Source organism: Phalacrocorax carbo, chromosome 6 (genome assembly GCF_963921805.1).
Source record: "Phalacrocorax carbo chromosome 6, bPhaCar2.1, whole genome shotgun sequence".
NCBI lineage: Eukaryota > Metazoa > Chordata > Aves > Suliformes > Phalacrocoracidae > Phalacrocorax > Phalacrocorax carbo.
This window is the reverse complement of record NC_087518.1, coordinates 49,285,530-49,304,939: the sequence shown is the minus strand read 5'-3', so window position 1 is coordinate 49,304,939 and position 19,410 is coordinate 49,285,530. Positions and strand designations below refer to the sequence as shown.

The 19,410-nt window shown below is 54.5% G+C and overlaps 1 protein-coding gene and 1 long non-coding RNA gene across 3 annotated transcripts; one reads left to right on the top strand and one right to left on the bottom strand.

Annotated features, from left to right (window-relative positions):
• The first annotated feature begins 2,854 nt into the window (after window positions 1-2,854).
• FOXE3 (forkhead box E3) lies at window positions 2,855-4,027 on the top strand. The gene has a single exon (XM_064455746.1). The coding sequence runs from the start codon at window positions 2,855-2,857 to the stop codon at window positions 4,025-4,027; it is 1,173 nt and encodes a 390-aa protein (XP_064311816.1).
• A 10,042-nt stretch (window positions 4,028-14,069) lies between these two features.
• On the bottom strand, window positions 14,070-19,355 carry LOC135313943 (uncharacterized). Of its 2 annotated transcripts, none has more exons than XR_010373446.1 (3): window positions 17,825-19,355; window positions 16,155-17,703; window positions 14,070-15,191 (listed from the first exon to the last, which is right to left on the bottom strand). It is a non-coding gene; the product is annotated as an uncharacterized LOC135313943 (long non-coding RNA). The 2 variants fall into 2 exon arrangements; XR_010373447.1 differs by having other exon boundaries at window positions 14,070-14,972.
• Between the last annotated feature and the right edge of the window lie 55 nt (window positions 19,356-19,410).

Genomic DNA, 19,410 nt, shown 5'->3' with positions numbered 1-19,410 from the left:
TTGCATTTTTTGGTAGCCGTCTTTATTATCATCTTCCACCTTTTTATAAAAGATCTGGGCCAGGAAGAGCACCCTGAGTGATAAAGCATATGTGGGAATTAGAGTCTGTTTTGGCTTTCCTTATTCAATGGTAAAACACAGTTTGTTTCCTGCCTGTTAGCTCCTACCCACCTCCACCCCGCTGTTTTATCCATCTGTCAAAACTAGTTTGACATCTGGGTCCTAACCCGGTGAAGCTGAGAGCAATTTGAATGGTCCCGTCAGCTTTAAAGTAACTACTCACCAGCTGGAGTCTCAGCCAGCCCAAAGCCTGAGATGGGGCCAGGGCTTCCCCCGCCGCATGTAAAATGATGTAAGATCAGGGCCTTGGACTATAAACGCTTCATGCATTTGGGTCTTCATGTCTTTTGTCCAGATGAGACGTCTCTTCCTTTGCTAGATGTGACCTCAGGTGCAGGCAGCTCCAGACCCAGCCATACTGTTGGGTGTTCATTTTCAACTCCTTTTCTGATGTTTAGACCAATAAAAAAAGGAGAAAGTGAGTGATAAGCAAGGGCTGTTTGATATGATTGAATAAGAAAAGCTGTTCCTCCTTTGCACCCCATAACACTTTTCCCTCTGAAACCCATTCTTGCTAGATCAGAATACATTAAAATTCAGAGCATCGACATGAAAATCTCACCAGCTAACACTGCAGGGCTGAAGGTTTTCATCTCCCTCAGGGGAGTATTTTTCCCTGTGCATCCTGGAGCGACCGTTAGTGATTTCCTTCTTGGGTGCCTGTCTTGACGCCCTCTCTAGTGACTGGAAAAGTCAGGTCCTCTGACTGAAATTATCTGGCCGCTTTCAGATACTTGCTCAATTTAAACACACGCTCTGGGAGGAATATCAGCCTTCCATCCTTTTTTCCTTCATCTCTCCCAAGGTGAATGAATGGTCCCTGCTGTGCCCTTGATTTGCTTTTCTTACTGAAGATCTGTGTCTTCTGTGGAGGAAGGCACCTTTCTCTAAGGCTGCGTTTCACCCTTTCTCAGCTGCTGTCTGTCCTCCAGCCAGCACCTACACTCCTGTTGTTATCCTCATCTGGCAGAAGGGAAACTGAGGGAGTTTACTCCAACAGCAGCTGGTCTGCGGCAAACCAGGACTGCACTCCATGTGGCTGTTAGACCCACGCTTCCTTGCCTGAGCCCTGAAGGGAGCAGAAGAACCACAAATATCTGCAGGAAAAATAAAGTGAGAATAAAAACACATACAGACATAGAGACGCACACAGCAGAATGAGCAATGGGGGAAATAACCTGGTCTGTGAGTTTTTTCTTGGAGTGTAGAATAAAGCCACATAAAAATACTTAAAGGAAAGAGCTGAAAAATCTTATCCAAAGGGCTGGATGGCTTTTACATTTAAAAAGGACAGGAGAATATCCTGGTCGAGATCACCTATTTGCCTCTGTGGAAGAAGGCTTTTGTCCCACTCTGCTATTGGAAATACTTTCAACCAAGTTGCAAAGTTGAAGGCTGTGATTTCTACTCCACTGCAGGATATGTGGAGGGATCTGCCACTGCGTTAATGATGCATTAGACATTTCCACCTGTCTTCTCAGGACATGGACATCTAGCTACATATAAAGCTGTGATCTGGCTATAAAAGTCACCCCAGCTTGTCCAGCCCACCCTGACGCAGCGGCTCCCTTACCTGCTCCAGGCCAGGCTCTTCCATGGGCAGGCATCTGGCTTAGGGTTGATGCTCACCAGCAATGGGTAAGGATGGTGTGAAAGCCCACGGCTTTTTTGGTGCTGATAAAGCAGACAGCAGCCCCCCAGCTCTAGCACTGGCATGTGCCATGAATGGGGGGGGCTGCGGTTCCACCCAGCCGTCTCCGGAGTGCAGGATGAGACCTGAAGAGGTTTTCCCTGAAACCCATAGGGCTTTCTGAGTTTGATGTCTTCCTTCAACTTCGGCCGTGGGCTCAGCCCCTCTGCAGTTATAGAGATCCCCGCTTCCCCTGTCTGCCCCCAAGATGCCACCCCTGTCCTGCATCCCTTGCCCACCCTGCGGGAGGTACCTGCAGGCAGCCCTGAGCTCTGAGAACCATCTTCCCCCCTCCCAGGGGAAAAGAGAAAAAAAAACTTTTCCCAAGATTTCCTTACCCAGGAGGTCTCACTAGGCTGCAAAGTAACTAAACTGAGGGGCTTGGTTTCGTGGAGAAACCTCCGGCCGTTGCGGCCGCTGCGTCCCGGGGCCGCCTCTGAGCGCTTTTCCCAGGGCAAAAAGACAACGAAATCCAAGTGATGCGGGGGTCCCGGCGGGAGGTTACCTGCTCTGCTGCTGGGGGCTGGCTGCGGCACCAAACTCGCCCTGCCCCGGCCGTCGGGACTCGTTTTGTTTCGTTTTTCTCCTGGGAGGAAACATCAGTTAAAGAGCAAGCCCAGCGCCGCGGAGAGGGGCCCGGCCCGACCCGCCCAGGAGCGGCGCCGCCGCCGCGCTCCCAGCCGGGACCCCCGGGGAGGGACCGCCCGGGGCACGGCTGCGGAGTAGAGCCCCGGGGAGAGGCTGGGGGATTTGGCCGTGGGAGTCAGGACCCCTCCCCAGGGCGGCCGCCGCCGCCGCCTCCTCCTCCTGCCGGGGGAGAGAGGCTGGGGCGGGCCGGGCACCGCACGCCCCTCCGGGGGGGGTGGGGGGGGCGGCCGCCCTATATATTGCAAAGCGGCTCGGGACCGACCTCCCCATCGCCGGGAGCTGCCGCGGCGCCTGCCCCCCTCCCCTTCCCCTCCCTCTCCCCCTTCCCCTCCCCTCGGGGGGGCTCTTTGTCCCCCCGCCCCCATCCTCCGAGGAGGAGGAAGGCCAGGGCCGTATATGAACGCGGCCGGCTTCCCCTGCCTGCGAGGCATGTGCACGCTGCCGGCGCCCAGCCCCGCCGCCGCGGCCAGCCCCGGCTCCCCCGCGCCGCCCCGGGGGTCTCCCCCCGCCGGCCAGGCGCCGCCGGTGAAGCCGGAGCCGCGGGGCGGTGGGGGAAGCCCCCACCCGCCGCCGCCGCCCCCCGAGGAGCCGCCGCCCCCCGCCGGCGGCCGCCGGAGGAAGCGGCCGGTGCAGCGGGGTAAACCCCCCTACTCCTACATCGCCCTCATCGCTATGGCCATCGCCAACGCCGCCGAGAGGAAGCTCACCTTGGGGGGCATCTACAAGTTCATCACCGAGCGCTTCCCCTTCTACCGGGAGAACCCCAAGAAGTGGCAGAACAGCATCCGCCACAACCTCACCCTCAACGACTGCTTCGTCAAGATCCCCCGGGAGCCCGGCCATCCCGGCAAGGGCAACTACTGGACACTGGACCCGGCTGCTGAGGACATGTTCGACAACGGGAGCTTCCTGCGCCGTAGGAAGCGCTTCAAGCGCACTGACATCACCACCTACCCTGGCTACATGCAAAACTCCAGTGCCTTCATGCCCCCATCCGCTGGCCGCCCCACAGCACCAGCAGCACCCTACCCCAACACCCTCTGCTCGCCTGGCTACAGCCCCCAGCTCTCCGGCACAGTCTTCCACCCCTATGCAGCTGGGGCAGCACCACCGGGGCAGCATCCCCGGATGTTCAGCATCGACAGCCTCATCAGCGGGCAGCAGGCCCTGCAGCCTTCACCGCCTGCTGAGCTGGGCCACCCATCGCTGGGCTTGCCTGGGACCGACCTGGCTCCTGCCTGCTCTGCCAGCAGCTCTGAGCCTTCCTGCTTCCAGACGCAGCCTGTCAGCCCTGGATTGTTGGGCCGGGCTGGCCCCAACACCTTGGCTTACCCCTATGCTGCCTCGCCCCCGCACCTGCCTGTGGCGCAGGGCAGCTACTCACCCAGCAGCCCGCAGCTCTACGGGGCTCCCAACAGACTGGCCCTGCCAGCCATGCGGCCCCCAGCCTGTGCTGAGCATGGCGAGCAGCTCCTGGGGCTCTCTGCATCGCCCCTCGGCCAGTTCGGCTCCAGCAACACCTACATGAGGCAACCCAATTTCCCCGCCGGCCTGGAGCGGTACATGTGATGGGGTTGGGGAGGACTTGGCTGGGTATTCCCAAGCTCCCACAACCACCTCTGGACACGCGGACTTCTCCCCACTGTGGGAATCGGCTGGGGTGGGGTCAGGGGTCCCCGGCCTCTGGCTGTGTGCAGACACACACCTGCGGGGAGATCTAACTCCCCTCTTTCTGAGCTTATTTTTAACTGGCGTCAATATGATCTATTTTTCTGCCCCATCCCCTCCTGGAAAAGGTGCTTTCTGGCTGCATCTGCCAGGCAGGGCTCCCCACACCCTGGGGCTGTCCCTTCCACACAGCCCAACCCTGGGGATCCAGTCTGTGGCAGGGCACCCTGAGCACCCTGGGGCACCTCTGGGGCAAGGAGGAGCACACCCAGGAGGTGGATGCATGGTGTAACATGCAGGAACTCAGACAGCAGGAACTGTCCTGCAAATGGGCTTTCTCCTGTAATGGGAATGAGAGTTACCCCAAAAAAATCCCCTCTAAACCAATTCACTGGATTTTAGATTAATATTTAAGATGTCTATTATTTCCTTCCTCTGTAGGAAAAAAAACCCACCCTGACTACTTCTTTTTACTGTTTTATTATTGTTAGAAAGGACTTTTCTAAAATAAAGCTTTTTCTTCCAACATGTCCAGTGCTGCTGTTCCTCTGGTTCCAGCCAGACCTTGGCAAGAGGAAATTATCAGTCTTGTAATCAGTGGGAAACAGACTCATGCTGCTGTTGTGACACTGCCATGTCTTACATTTTTAGTGACACTTTCTAAAGCTCTCTATTTTATTATGATTTTTAAAAAAGCGGTTGGTAACTAACACTGCCGAGCCGTGCGAAGGCTGTCATAAGTTCTCCCTCACTTGCAAGGTTTGCCCATGCAGCTCTTACTGGCCTCGATGGTTTCCACTTGCATAGCAGGGAATGTGTCTTCCCTCTGAGGAGTCCCTTGTGAGTGAAATTCTGATATTGCACATCAAATTAGGAGACAGTAGCTTTCCTTCCTTGCAACAAAATCAATTAAAATTCCAACCTGTTCACTGGCCGGGCTGCTGTTCTTTATTTACAGGACTGCCAGCCAGACTGTCTTGCCAGGTTTGAAGGCAGAACTCCCCATCCCTGGATTTAGCTTTTTAAATTTAAACGTCCTCTGGGTAAAAGTGACAAACTAGGATTTCTCTCCTGTTTTCCCAGGGTATCCTCTAAAGCAGAGCGGTTTCTTGCGGTCACTCTTGCACCTTCCTCCTGCTTAAGGAGTTAGATGTCTGTTGAGCTTTGCTGCAAATCTGAGCATCTCATTCCCCAGCTGCTGGTCATGACCGAAGGCTGCGTGTACAGACAGGTACCCAAGGAGTCAGCTTTTGCCCACATCTTGGGAGCCTGTAGCTTTTCATTCTTTTATCCCATGTACTCCATAGAAACTGAGAGTGGGGTTAGTATGGGAGGGGAGGGAAGAAAATGCTTCTTTTTTTCTCTTGGTCTCCTTAAAATTGGGGCTTCATCTGTCTCTAAAAACTGGCCTAGCTCTGGTCTGCTGCCTTCGGTAGAGCTGCTGGGCTCTGGGTCTCCTCTCTGGTCCCTCCAGCTTCACCTTTTCAGCTTTCACACTGGTCCCAGCAGCAGCTTCTGTGGTTTTCCTTTAGTGATAGGCCTGCTCAGAAAAGGTGTTGTGAAAACACTTATCACTTAAAATACTTGGGCTCTTTACAGAGATACCTATAGACAGAGATCTATCTAATGAAAGTTTGCAGAGTGCCATTCCTGTCCATAATGTACATGTCTGTATAGATGGACGGGGGAGGCGGATGCTGAAATAATTGCTTGCAAGGACAGTCAGTAGAAAGAACACTTGTCATAGCTCACAGTTGTTCTGAGGGCCTGATCCTGCAGTGTTTTGCAAACAAAAGCACTTTTGAAGTCTTGCCTAAGTATCCAGGAGGTCAGAGCCAGGCACGTGCCCAAAGCGCTGGGTCTGCTGGCTTCCCTCTAGCATCGCCAGGTGCCAGGCTGGAACTCTGCTGGGTTTGCACTGCTAGCAGGAGGGTTGTTGAGGCAGGGGAGGACCAAGTACCAGCATGAAAGGAAAACAATGTTGGGTGGAGGGGGTGGGCAGAAGGTGCTGTTGTTCTGCTTGGGTGGGATGCAGTGGGAAGAGGTGGCCGAGCTGGGGCACCTCAGACCGGGCTGAGACTGCTCCTCCCCAGTCACCCTGGAGCCCTGCAGGAGTCAGTGGAGCCGGTGTCAGAAAAGGCTTTCCAAGTTCCTGGCGTCTCTGGGTGTTAACTCAAGTGCTGGTGGAGCCGGGGGGCTCAGGGTGCCTGAAGGGCTGGGCTGTGGCTTGCCTTTCTCTCCCAGCCGCCTGCGCCCTCCTGCCATAGGGCTCTCTGGAGAGCAACACCCAGCTCCAGATCTCAGGGGGATCTGCAGGAGACCTGTGCCTCCCCTGTCCCTGTGCAAGAGGGCTCTCTTCAGCCAAGGGGGCTCTTGCATGAAGCAAGAGTCACTGCAGTGGACTGCATCCCTGAAAACATGGCTTGGAGAGAGTGGACAACCCTATCCTGATGTGTTGGGACAAACCCTAGTGTGCATCATTGGGTTGCACATCTTCACAGGGCCCTATATCTCCTCATGTGCCAGACAGACCCAGCCCAGAGCCCCCGCAAGCGGCAATAAGCCACCCTCACTGTGGGGCTTATGCTGCCAAAAAAGCTGGAAAGCACAGGGAACAGACCCCTTTTCTTTTTTTTTTCCCTGTAAATATTAATCCTCACACATACAAACCTCTGGCAACTTGTATTGTGATTGTCATTAAACTAATGCCTTAAAAGTGTCCTCTTGGTTAACTTAATGTATCCCAACCAGGCTTTTAAGCTTTCATTTCAAATCTTTGTTTACAGTTAGGGTGAATCTAGCAAATGAGTAGGATTAAAGTGTCATGTAAAGCATGAGCCTTGCTGGGACAAAGTAGTTTTAAGCTTGTAAAGTTTATACCTGAGCCCTTCATCTGTTTTAGTGTCTTTTTGACGTCCCTGTTTAGTGAATAAGAGGGATTTGAATGAAATAGGAGTAATTATCACCCAGATTTCAGTTGTGAAACCAAGTCTCCTTTGAAATCCTCCCCTCTTTATTTAGGGAGTTTAAGGAATATTAAGTAATGACAGCCATAACTATCTCAATCTTGCTCACACAAAAGCCAAAGGCAAAACTTTCTTTGCTCTCCGAGATTGTGGAATGAATGTTATCCTTCAGGGTGATGGCAAGTTGTCCTCTGGACATCCTGCAGTGGGGAGCCCCGTCTCAAGCCTGTGAGATGCAGAGGGGGCGTTGGAGTTGATCCCGAGCACCAAAGAGATTTGGGTAGCGACTGGGGCTATGACCAAGAGAGTTGCACCTCTCAGGGAATGGCCCTTTGCAAATCAGGCTGAATTCAGATCTCTCAGGCTGCACGTTCAGAGACAAATAACCACAATGACCTGCCACTTTGAAAAAGATGCTTATTTTCCTTTGGGAAATACTGGCTGCCCAGGGAGGACCAACCGAGCTGCCACGTCTGTCTGCATACAATGTTTTGCGTGTTTCATGCTTGTACCACCTTCCTACAGCTTCCTCAGAAGTTAAAACAAGCAATAAGAAATGCTCTTTCCAGCTGATATTTCCAAGCTATAAGTAGTGTTTTCCATCTGGTTGCAAACAAACACGGCATTAGCTGAAATTTTAGCCAAAGCACATTTCCTGAAGAACTTGTCGGTCCCTCTGGTAGTGTTAGATTGTGTCTGGATGCTGCCAGCTGCCCGCTGGCAGTCCTACTGTTGGAAATTTTATACCATAACTAGCTTTTCTTCTATGCAATGCTTTGGCCTTTGCAAATACATGGCTTGAAGACAGTGGTGTCTGTCAGAGGTCAAGCTTGAGGTGTTGAAGTCAGCCAGTGACAGGGAGATGGGCAGTGGGTGCAGTGACACCGGGTGAGATTGGCTTTGCCAGCATGAGTTTTTATGAAATTAGTATCCGGGAGTCAGCACTGCCTGAGCACTGAGCTACATCTTGGGGTATCAGGGGTCTGTCACCACCTCCGCTACATTATATTTGGGTCCCTGATGTTTGGGTCCTCCGTATTCGGGAAGGAGCGGGTGATGCAGCCGCTGTATTTGAACAGGGCCAGAGCAACACTGCCGTGCCCTCTGCCGCTTCACCCCACGGGCGTAACGGCCAGCGTTGGGGGTGGCGGGCGGCCGTGGCCGGGGGGTGCCAGCCGCCGTGCTCAGGCCAACACTGACCTCCAGTGGAAAGCCCTGGGAAGCCGCTCCCGGCCCCCGCCACCGGCCCAGGGACCGGCCCGTAGGGGCTCAGCATGTACCGGCAGCATCCCGGCCTTGGTGGCCTGCACTGTTCACGGCTGCGTCGGGAGGGGCAGGACATGGTGGAGGTTTGGGGTACGGGCAGGATGACAATGGGGTGAGGCTTGTTCTGGGAGGGTTGTTATTAAACACAGTGGGCTGGATGCAACCGCCAGGCTGCGAAATCCCTAAAACACCAATTACTGACTCTGGGAACGCTTCAGAGAGGAAGGATTTCTCTGGCTATACCCTCTTTTGCCCTTTTCCTCAGCATCTGCTGCAGGCCATGGCTAGGGACAGGACACGGGGCTGGATGGCACTGGCTGTCCCCCTGCAGCTCTTCTCCCTAGAGTGAAATTAGGGAAACAAGTGAAAGCACAGCAAGAATCTGGGCCCTTGATCAAAGGTGAGGGGGCAGTGATGAAGGAGCGCTTCTCTGCAGCAGCCAGCCTCACTGGCAGCCTGACGGTGTCTTTGAAATGTGCTATGTGGTGTATGTGAATGGTAGAGCTGGGGGCTGGCCTGACCCTTACAGCACCTGAGAAGCAAGGCTGTGGTTAGCCAGCAAGGCAGCAGAGCCTGAGCATTGGAAGTGTGACACCTACAAGCTCTTGGAAGAGCACCCAAGGTCTAGTCATTTCATGGTCTTTGTCCTGGGACTGCTGAAGTGGTTACACTGCAAGAGTTGGTTTTATGCATGTATTGAATCAGCTGTGCCACCCAACACCGACAAGGAGCCCTGGCTCATGGCACCTTGGGGTGCTGCATGGATGAAGGGTGCACCTGAACCAGTTATGTATGCACCTGGGAAAAGTTAATTTTCCATTTGCATCAGCTCTGCTGAGTCAAAGGAAGCAGTGTATGACATCTGCAGAGAATGGGCCCAACTGTCTCAGACATTTTGGGTGTTTTCCTTCTGCACCACAGACTTCTCTACTTGGTTTTAGAACTCCTTCTGCTAACCGGGTGCTGGAAACCAAACCCAGTCTGTAGATCCATTTTCAACAGGCTTCAAGCAACCTAACCTGGCTGGAGAAAATGGATCTCAAAAAGCACAAAATATTCCAAGCACATTGCCACTGGCCATCCTGGCTCTTTGCTCAGAGCAGGCCATGCGTTTCAGCAGAGGAATTAATTCACTGGTGCAGGTCAGGTTATATCCTTTTCAGATGTTCCCTGCTTGAAAGACAAGAGACTGAGTAATGCTAAGAGGACTCTGCTGTGCCACGTTATTTTCAGTTTCAAAAAGATGCTTCACATGGAGCTGTAACTCCTCTGAGCATCCTATCCAGCACTCATCCACAACAGAGGTGTTTTTGCAGGTGGGAAAACAGGAGGCTGCTGAACCAAGCTCATCATTTGGAGTCTTTACCTTCAAGAAATTACAAATTTTGCCATCCCAAAGACACAATTAGGGAACGTCTTCCTGCCAGACCCCAAATGCATCCCAGCACAGCTATACGTTCCCTACCTTGTATGGGGATGGCAAAACTGACCACTTGGCCAAGGTGCTCCTTTCAAGTCACCATGGAAGTGATGGAAGCAGAGTATGGTTTTGCCTCCTGCACCATAGCCAGCACCCACGAGGTGGCAGCCAGGTGACACCCTGGCCAGGAACCTGCAGACCACCCCCTCTGGCTCTCCTGCCTAGACCCCACCAGCCGCAGACCCTCTCCAAGCAATATTTACTCCTCACTGGTTACTTATTGTTAGGTTTATCCACAGTGTTGGTTTAAGCACGTATCCATCTTCCCCCAGCTCAAAGCCTTTTCTTTCCAGGCTGTCTGCTGCTTGGATTCTCCCCGAGCTGATGCTCACCCTCTAAGTATAATTGCAATACAAAGTAGTTTCAGAATAGCATGCAATAGTGGCTAATTATTTGGAACAATTATACATAACAAAGACAGAGGCAAGCAGCAAGAGGGCTTAATTGTCTGGCCAAGCATGAAATAGCACAGGATTATCGCTAACTGGGGGAGGGGACGCAACAGAGGAGAATTGCCCCATAGAATAGGCAAGAATCCAGGCTGCTCGGGAAAGCAAAGTTTATTGAAGAACTTGAAAATTCCCCTTTGAAGCATCTTCTGAGATGCCAGGGAAGACATGAAAAGGATAATGACCCAGAATATGGGCTTAAGGCACAAATCCCCACACTGACAGACTCCAGGCCTACGGACGCTTAAGCACATGCTTAAATTTTGAGCACATGAATAGTCCCCTTTGACGACTCACGTGCTTAGAGTTAAGCTCAGGCATAAGTGTTTGTAGGATCGGAGCCCAGATTTTTATTACGACTAGACTCTTCTCAGTAATGACAGGAAATAAGAGACCTATAAAACGCACAAACTCCTTGGGTGATGCCACGAAGCCCTTCAATCCACACGAGTGGCAAGGACCTGAAATGAGCCACGGGGACATCCATGGCTTCCCTCCCTGTGATGGAGCAGGGGAAACAACAACTGTGCGAGCTGCGAGCAGTGAGAGCAGCATGTCCAAGACATGAGTTAGGTATTGGGCCTGAGAGTCTACAGGTGTGAGGGAGAGAAAGGTGAGGAGGGTGCAGAATGGGAATAGGATTGCTATTAAAAGCAAAAAGGTGCTGCAGATGTTGCTGGGGTTCAGCCTTGCTTGGGAGCACCAGAAAGCAGCATCCTGGGGAGCTTCTGAGATGGTGGGAAAAGCAGGAATAATCTTCATTTTAAAAAAGTGAAGAAAATACAAAAAGTCGTGCAGATTATGAGCAAATTGATGCAATAGCAACTTCTTTCCAAATATTCTTCACTTAAGCATGCACCTGCTTTTTCTGCAGATTAAGTTTTCTCTCATGTGAGATCTCCCCTGCTCTTTGTCTATCTCTGAAATTGGTTTTTGCCAGGCTTCCCATTTTTACAAGACAGCTACCTGCTGGGCAGTAGCACTTGTCCCTCTGCTTGGATCTAGATCACGGTTTTTCAGTTATCTGTAGGACTGGAAGGATTTGTTTTTATTAGTAGGACAACAGCCTTGTGCTGGTGACTGCAGATGTGCTGTTCACTGGTAATGGTAGTGGTAGAAAAAGTGGAATGTGTGGGATATGGATGCTGTGGGCTGACTCTGACCACAAGAGGGTACGTGACCTATGGGACCTGCTGTCCCACATGCTCCCACGTTGCATGTCCCAGACCTACAACCATGCCTGAAGGTTTGGATCAGGGTGCCCATGAAAGCAGTAGCATATGAGAGCAGACCAGCCTGGGAAGTTAGCCATGAAAGAGATTTTTCCTTAGGAAAAATGAGTGGACATGTGGATCTGTCCCATGGGAGGCTAGACACCCATACCCAGTGCGGGCTGTACCCTGCACACCGGTATTAGCCACCCAGGGACTCTGCAGGGCAGTGCTCCACAGGGTGGGAGCTGGTGGTGGAGGAGGTGACCCTACCACTGCCTCCATTAGTGCACCTGGGCCCTCACCTATGTCTTAGGCATTGGCACCCATAGGTCCAGGACTGCTGCTAGCAGCCACTGGAGGGCATTACATGATATATACAGCCTTCTTATCCTGTGATATGTGCAGACTTCTTACCTTTCTTAGAGGCAGGCATGGTGGAGAACGTGTGCTATGGAAACACCCACATCACCACCTTCTCCTGTACATCCAAACGCCCATTGCAGGGGGGCTGAACAGCTGACATTGCTTACGGGGAAGGGACAGGCCAGCGCATGCCAGCATGGGCTGGGATGGCCCTCAAGTGCTTGGGACCTTCCCAAGCTGCCCCGCTGCCTCGGCACATTGCCAGCCCGCCGCGACATGTCTCTGCAGTAGCCCGGAGCAGCAGGGCACGGATGGAGGATTTTCTCTGAAGCCAGAGGTTAATTATACTTTATTGGATAATTTTCAGCTGCCAGTCCTGGCAATAAAGGGGATTTCCTCTAGATGGCACGCTTATCTCTGCACTGGGAGGGAAGCCCCACCAGCCTGCCTCCCCCCACAGGACCCCAGCGATGTATTTTCTGGGAGCAGATAACTTATCCCAATGCCTCATGCCCTCTTTATATGCAATTTTAATGCTCAGCATCTAGGCTATGCAAAAGCCTGGAAAAAGGTAACAAAAAAAGGCATTTCAAAATGAGTGTTGGTGGGATCTTTTTAGCCAGGCGATACTGAGTATCCATCCTGCAGAAGTCAGGTCCTTCCAAGTAACATAAAGCCAGATGTGAAACATCAGCCTTTCCTCTAGCAGCCCTCAGTGTAGTTCCTTCCATCCGAGTGATGCAGCTTCCTCTTCCCAGCAAGAATGAGCAGAAGCAGTAAGTGAAAGAAGGGGAGATGAGCGAGTACCTGAAGCTTCAACACTCCCAGAGTGGCTGGATTAATTTCAATCCGTGTGTTGACAGGCTCTCCCTCTCTTGCCTCTGTGCAGCTCAGGGCAGCAATTTCTGCTGGTGGTTTGAAGAAAGGAGCAGGAGAAGTTCACACTGGTCTGGAGATGCTGGGGATGGGTTTCTTCTGTGTCCCTTTTACCCACTGTGCGCTGCAGAGCACCTATGTCATAGAGATGGACAAGTGTCCCTTGCAGTCACACTGACACTGCCACAAAGTCAGGCTGGGATGTGCCAGAGCTGTGTGTCCCAGTGCACAAAGCAGGGATTATTAGCTTTGTGTCCTGGACCTGAAGGAAGGATCTGCTGGGGTGTGGAAGTGCTGGGGCCAGGCTGTGGGGAGAAGCTGTGACCTGGTGGAGAAGCAGTAGAGGAATTGGCATCCGCAGCTGTACGCTGGCAGGGCAATGGAGCTGAGATTCACACTTCTGTGCAGATTCAGCCCTGACTATTACAGTGATGCCTAGTTTGATATTTTTTCTACCTGCTGACCTTCACTAGATAAAGGGACAGGGTTAGGGGGTTTGGCTCTGCCTCTGCTTCTCTGCATGGGTGAGATACTTCACCTTCCTCCCCATACTTTAGGTTGCCAACATTTTCCTGCTGTTTATTCAGCTCCTTCCCAAGATGGGGACAGAGAAAATGAGCCCTGCACTATATTCCTGTGCAGTAGCAACATCACAGCCTCCAGCTGACCGAAACATAGTCTTTTTTGAGGTCAAGAGGCAAAATATACCTACAAACATGTTTGCGAGGCAGATCTGTAGGTATCAGAAGGTATATGCAGGGACAATTTTTTACAAGGATGCAGCAGATTCACCCCAACATGATCCCCAGCTGGAGATTGCTTGACACTTCCAGATGCAAAGACATCCAGCCATTTACATCATGCAGAAAAAAAATAAAAAGGAGTCAAACACTTTTTGTACCAATCAACCTATATTCTGGTAATTTTCCACCTTCTCTGTAATTTCCTCCTTTGAAGGCCCTCTCTCTGTATTGGTCCTAACCCCCAAGCTGAGCGTCCTCAGCTGGCGTTTCTGGCAGAAGTGGACTTTTGCGAACTCAGTGGGTGAGGCGAGCACTCGGGCTGCTGAACCGCTGAATGCAGAGAACGCAGCAGCGGGGATTTCCTGGGCACATTGGCGTGATCAGATGCTAACATGGAAAACCCAGACTTGAAAACCTCATCACAAGTTTCTACATCCTTGTGAATCTGGTCATTTATTTAGGTTCTTGCACTGGTGCATGCACTTTTGGAAAAATCTGATTCCCTCCTGCATATTCCACCGCCCGCCCCCCCCCCCCCCAAAAAAAAAAAAAAACCAAACAAACAAAACCAAAACCCAAAGCCCTCTCTTATTTTCAGGGGATTCAGGGAAGAATGAAGTGATTTAGCAGTCTTGTTTTCACAGCATATTTTTCCTTGCATAGTAGGCACAGTTACCAGGCTGTTCTATGCATATTGCCATGGGCCAGTGCATAATTGCCTTCCACATGCATCAGCCTTTGGCTAATGTGTTTTTTATGGCAACCAGGAGGGCTGGCTTTGGTGAGTCTCAAAAGTGCACCTGGTGGTTTATGGCTTGAAATCACTTCGATCCTCTGAGTCATGTAAGTGTGTGAGAGTACCCATCTCTTTTCATGTCAGGTTGCTGAAGAACAGTACATAAAAAAAGCTTATACCAAGCCAGAGTTTATTGGTTGGCTGTTATGCTGTGTATGAGCTTGCCTGGTGGGCTTCAAATCTATGTGGGATGGGATCAGTTATGAATAGAGAGCAGCAGACAAAGTTTTTGAACTGCAAGTCCAAAGCCAAGGTCCTAAAGTCGTGACACAGCACCTAAATAAATGTGTGCATATGGAAAGGAAAGGAAGAGCAGGAAAGACGGAGAGACTTGCTCTTCAGAGATTCATGGGTGTTCAGTCCTGCACGAGGGGTGCCTGGGAAAGCCCTCCCTTGAAATCCAGGCCTTTTTTGGTGTGGATTTTGGGACACCTGCATTTGAAAATCCAAGTCCGCAAACCCAAGGCGTCCGACATCTGAGCGCTGCAGGGATGGGTATAGGCACTTGGCTCCCGTGGTTTCCAAACTGGGAATTCCACGCATCTCGCACTATCCGGCACCACCATTCCCACTTAACCTCCCTGAGCTGGGAGTTCTTGATGTGCAGGCTGCAAACTGATCTTTGCAAGCTGGGAGCTGGCAGTACAGGGCTGGAAAAAAGGTTGAACTGCAGGGAGCACTGAAGGTCTGAGCCTTGGATATGGAAAGAAGAGAAATAATATCAAAGGAAATCACATAAGTGGAAAAAGAGCCCCCTGGGGCAGCCCAGGCAGCAGCAGGTCTGTCTTGTTCATGTTTTCAGAGAAGTTAGAGGTCAGCCAAGCTTGATAACGAGGTAATACAGAAAAATCCATCACTGAGCCTTGGGGGACTTGTAGATGCGGCTCTCATCAGAATAAACGAATTTAGATGCTGCTCGGCAGAGGAAACAAGAATGATTATGTATTGCAAACCCAACAGATCATCTGAAAGGATCTGGGAGCAACGTCGGCTGGGCTGGAGCTAAATCCCCCACCCTGCCCGTGGCAGGGCACGGGAGCGCCGCAGGGCCCGATGCTGCCCTTCCCCGGGCACAGCGGTGCGGGATCAGGGCTTTGCCCCGCCGTGAACCCCAGCGGCGGCGGCTGCCCCGGCCAGGACCGGCTCCCTTAGGCGGGGGCACGGCCAGCGCCGGGGCAGGAGCAGCGATCGCACCCCGCGGTGCTCCAGGATTGTCGTCCCTGCCCACCCCGATACCCCCCCGGCAAATAACGGTCTCGGCGGACAGGCAGGGGACGATCTTTTCCTTGTGGAAAAAATTAAAATAAATTGTGTCTGGTCGTTGTTCCGTTTTGCAGCTTGCAGGGGCTTCCACGGAGCTGCCCGGGCGGGGGCACCGGCAGCCCCGGGGGGAAGCCTCGGCCGGGGCAGTCACCTGCTAAAGAGGTCTGCGGGGCATCAAAACGCCGACCCAACGCCTCATTAAGACAGGCGGAAAAGACAGTGAAAGTCAATTTAAAGGAGAAAATAAAAGAAGAAAAAAGTCCTGATCGGTTGATGGCCACTTTTTTTTTTTCTTTTTTACCGCACTACTGAGACTTTTTGGAGACCCTCCCCACCCCGCCAGCTCTCAGCCCCGCGCAGTTTAACGTGAAATGTAAAACAGAGTCGGGTTAAAACGGGAGATGGGAAGGGAGGCTGTAATGAAATACTTCAGAGAGGAGAGAAGAAAAATTAAAAATCTGCCGAAGGAAAAATGCTTCCCCCCCAGCCTCGCACGCCTGGGAACAGTGACACGATGACAAGGCAATCTTTTCGGGTAGATCGATAGGGTTTCCCTTTCGGGAGACCGCATCATTTCCTACCCCGGCGTGCAAACGCGTGATTTAAACTCACCCCTGGCTCCGCGTGTGGATGCACGGCCGGGAGCGTGTGTGCGCCTATGTACGTGTCTGGGCTCCGACCATCTGGTTTGCTTCACTCCCGGGTTTCCCTTTTCTAAATCTTTTCGGGACGGGTGTAGTTTGGGTACTTTTTCTCGTTTTGATTTGTTTCTGCAGCCGGTCTTGCGTGGCAAAGCTGAAGCTAATACCGGCTCGGCGAACGGGAGCCGCTCGCAGACGGAGGGACCGGGTCTCATTCATGGTCGTCTCTTTTTGGGTCGTTCCCTGCTTTAATGGGGACGATATTTTGCCTTGAAACAGGCAGGAATGGTGCCGGTGGTGGCTGACGGGGACACGCTGGTTCTCGAGCTCCGGCGGCTCCGGGTGCACGGTGCCGAGGGGGGAGGTCCAGGCGGGAGCGGGACAGGGCTCCGGCCGCAGCCCACCGACAGCCGCCTCGGATCGACCCTCCTCGCCTGCCCCCCCTCCAATTTCGGGCCCATCGGGGGCCCGATGCCCATGAATCCAGCGATAAACGGCTCCACCCGAGCCCGCCGTGGCCGGGGGTTCCCCCCGCGGGCTGCCCGGCGCTGCCCGCCCCGGCAGGCAGGGGCAGAGGCGGCAGCCGGGGCAGGGCGGGGGGGGCCGGGCAGCGGACACCCACATCTGTTTCACTTCGAGCCGTGCGGGAGCAGCCCGCAGGCAGGGCGGCCGGGGGCGCGGGGGGCGGCGGGGCATCCCCCGGGCGGTGCCCGCTGCCCTCGGCCGCTCGCAGCGCGCCGTTTGCCCGGGTCCCCCCCCCGCCCGCCCTCCCCTCGCCGCCCTGCACAGGCACAAGGCGCAGCTCCCGGCGGTTCCTCGCTGCCATGAAATGCACCAAGTGGAAATTCAATCGCCCCGTTGTGTGTGTGGTCGAAATCTCTGGCAGCTGCTTCGGAATTTTTTATGACACTTTCGTTTATGTAGGGGAGGCATAACTATTATTTTACTTAATAAAAATGGAAAGCGGCTCGGGTCTTTTCCCTCTCCGCTCTCTTCCATTTGTCCTTCCCGTCGCCTTTCCGCGGGGCTGATGAACGGAGAGTTTAAACCAAGTCGGTAGGAAAGATGCGGCGTCTCGGAAGCATTTCTCCGTGTTAGCTAATTATATTATAAAAGAAAAATAAGAAAAAATATGAATATATCTATAGCTGAATATATATATACACACACCCCCATACATACGAGAGGGAGATGTATGCGTATGTGTCTCAAACGCAAGGTTATCAGCATCGGAGGAATATAAAAGTGAAAGAGGTCAGGAAAGCTCTCCCAGCCCTGACGCATGCCTGCGGGACAGGCTGGAAGTCACCTTCCTGAGCAATTCTCAGCACAGTTATTCATCTATTTTTCCCTCCGGTCGCATCTTCCTCCCCGATCGCAGCGTTGGCGGCGAGGGAGGAAGATGCGACCGAGTCCGCGCAGAGGCTCCGGCTCTGCAGCAGCCGCTTCACCCGGAGATGTGCGGGCGAAGCGCCGGCCGCTCCTGCCCGCTCCTCGGGGTCCCCCCGAGCCCGGCGAGTCTGTGCACCGAGTCGTTAGGGCTTGAGTAATTGTGACCGGCATTTGGAAGCGGGGCCGCGCAGCTGTTTGGCCCGGCTCCCCGGTATTAGTGCTGGAGATTTTATCACCAAATGCTCGCACCTGTTAACGGCAGCGACTGGCAATTCATCACCGCGGATTCTCACACTGCTGAACGCGGCCCTGGAGGAGGGGGAGATCTCCCCCTGGCACCCCCTTGGAGTAAATCATCCCCTTCCTTCCTCCCCGGGCATCCTTCCCCCGGGAAAGAGGCTGCGGGTTTGCAGAGCTTCTAAGGGAAGAAAAAAAAACCAAACCAAAACCCAAAAACCAACCAACAAACAAAAAAGCCCACCCCAACCGAAAAAACGTGCGAGCGTGGCTCGGTGTGTCCGCGGCAGAGACAGGGACACCGGGCTGCTACAGCCACCCACGGGGCGCGGGGTGGGCGGCTGCACCCGTGTCCGTGTCCCCCGCCCTCCACCGGGGTGGCCGCCCCGGCCTTGCCCTGGGGAAGCGCGGCCGCAGGCGGGCGAGCGGGGCTCTGCCACCCGTGGGGACACCGTTGTGGCTCCGCGGGGGCCTAGGGTGCCTCTGGTTACAGGGAAATCCTCCTGCTGCGGCTGTAGCCCGCGGCAAGGTGGGTGTCCGCTGCCCCCCACCCCCTCCCTGCCAGCCGTCGGGGGATGCTGCGCCTCGAGGCAGCGCTGGCGGGGGCGCGGCGGGCGGGCCGTCCCCAGGCCGGAGGAGATTCCCCGTGTCCCGGAGGGGTCCTGCGGCCTGGCCGGGCTACGGGCGGACCACCTCGGAAAGTGGTACCCGCCGGGCCGGGATGCGGGAGCCGTCCCAGCACCCCGCGGACACGCACCGTCTTCCCTTTGGTTCTTTCTTGCGGGGGGGAGGGGGGGGAGCTTGACTGAGCGTTGCTCCCCGCCTTCCGCCCCGCACCTGCTGGGCGGCAGCATCCCCTCCGCGGGTGCCGGCCCGTGGGAGCCCTCGGGGAAGTCGGGTTTCCAGGCGGGGTACTCCGGCCTCGGTGACGTGTCGGTGACGTGAGCGTGTGCAGAAGGGGAGCAGGGATCCCAAATTCACTCCCCCTCCCCCCGGAGGTCCCGGGGGGCTCGGCCCTGGTGGAGCTAGGGTCCCCGCCAGCCAGGCTGCCGGAGGGCGGCAGCTCAGCCCTCAGCCCCGTGGGCGGGCAGCCCGCGTGGGGACAGGGGACCCTCCGTGGCCCCCGGGCGGAGGGAGGGGGCCGTTGCATCCGATAGGAACGAGCCCTGCGAGCCTCCGGCACCGCGGGGTGCTTGGGGCGGGGGGGCGTGGAAGTGGGCTTTATCCAGAGCCGACCCCCCGCTCTCGCACCAGCCGGCTCCAGGCGTAGCCGGGGGCATCTAAGCGCCGGGGGAGCGGGCAGCGCCTTTCCTCGAAAGCATCACCGCCGGAGGCGGGGGCCCGCACTCCCGGGGACCCGGGCCGGGCCAGGCAGCCCCTCGCCGTGCCCCGAGGGGCCTGCGGCGGCGGCACGTGATGCCGGGGCGGCCGTATAAAGGCCTGGGGAGCGCTGGAAGGAGGCGCAGAGTGGGAGCGTTTCCACCGGGTCCCGGCTCGGGAGGGGTGGGGAGGGGGGAGCCGCCTTCCCAACTTCTGCCCTCCCCCCTCCCTCTTCCCCCGCCCCTCCCTCCCTCCTCCCTCCCCTTCTTTCCCCCCCC

What these genes read in the sequence shown, in the direction of transcription:
- FOXE3 (XM_064455746.1), top strand. Translation starts at nt 2,855, where the DNA reads ATGAACGCGGCCGGCTTCCCCTGCCTGCGAGGCATGTGCACGCTGCCG.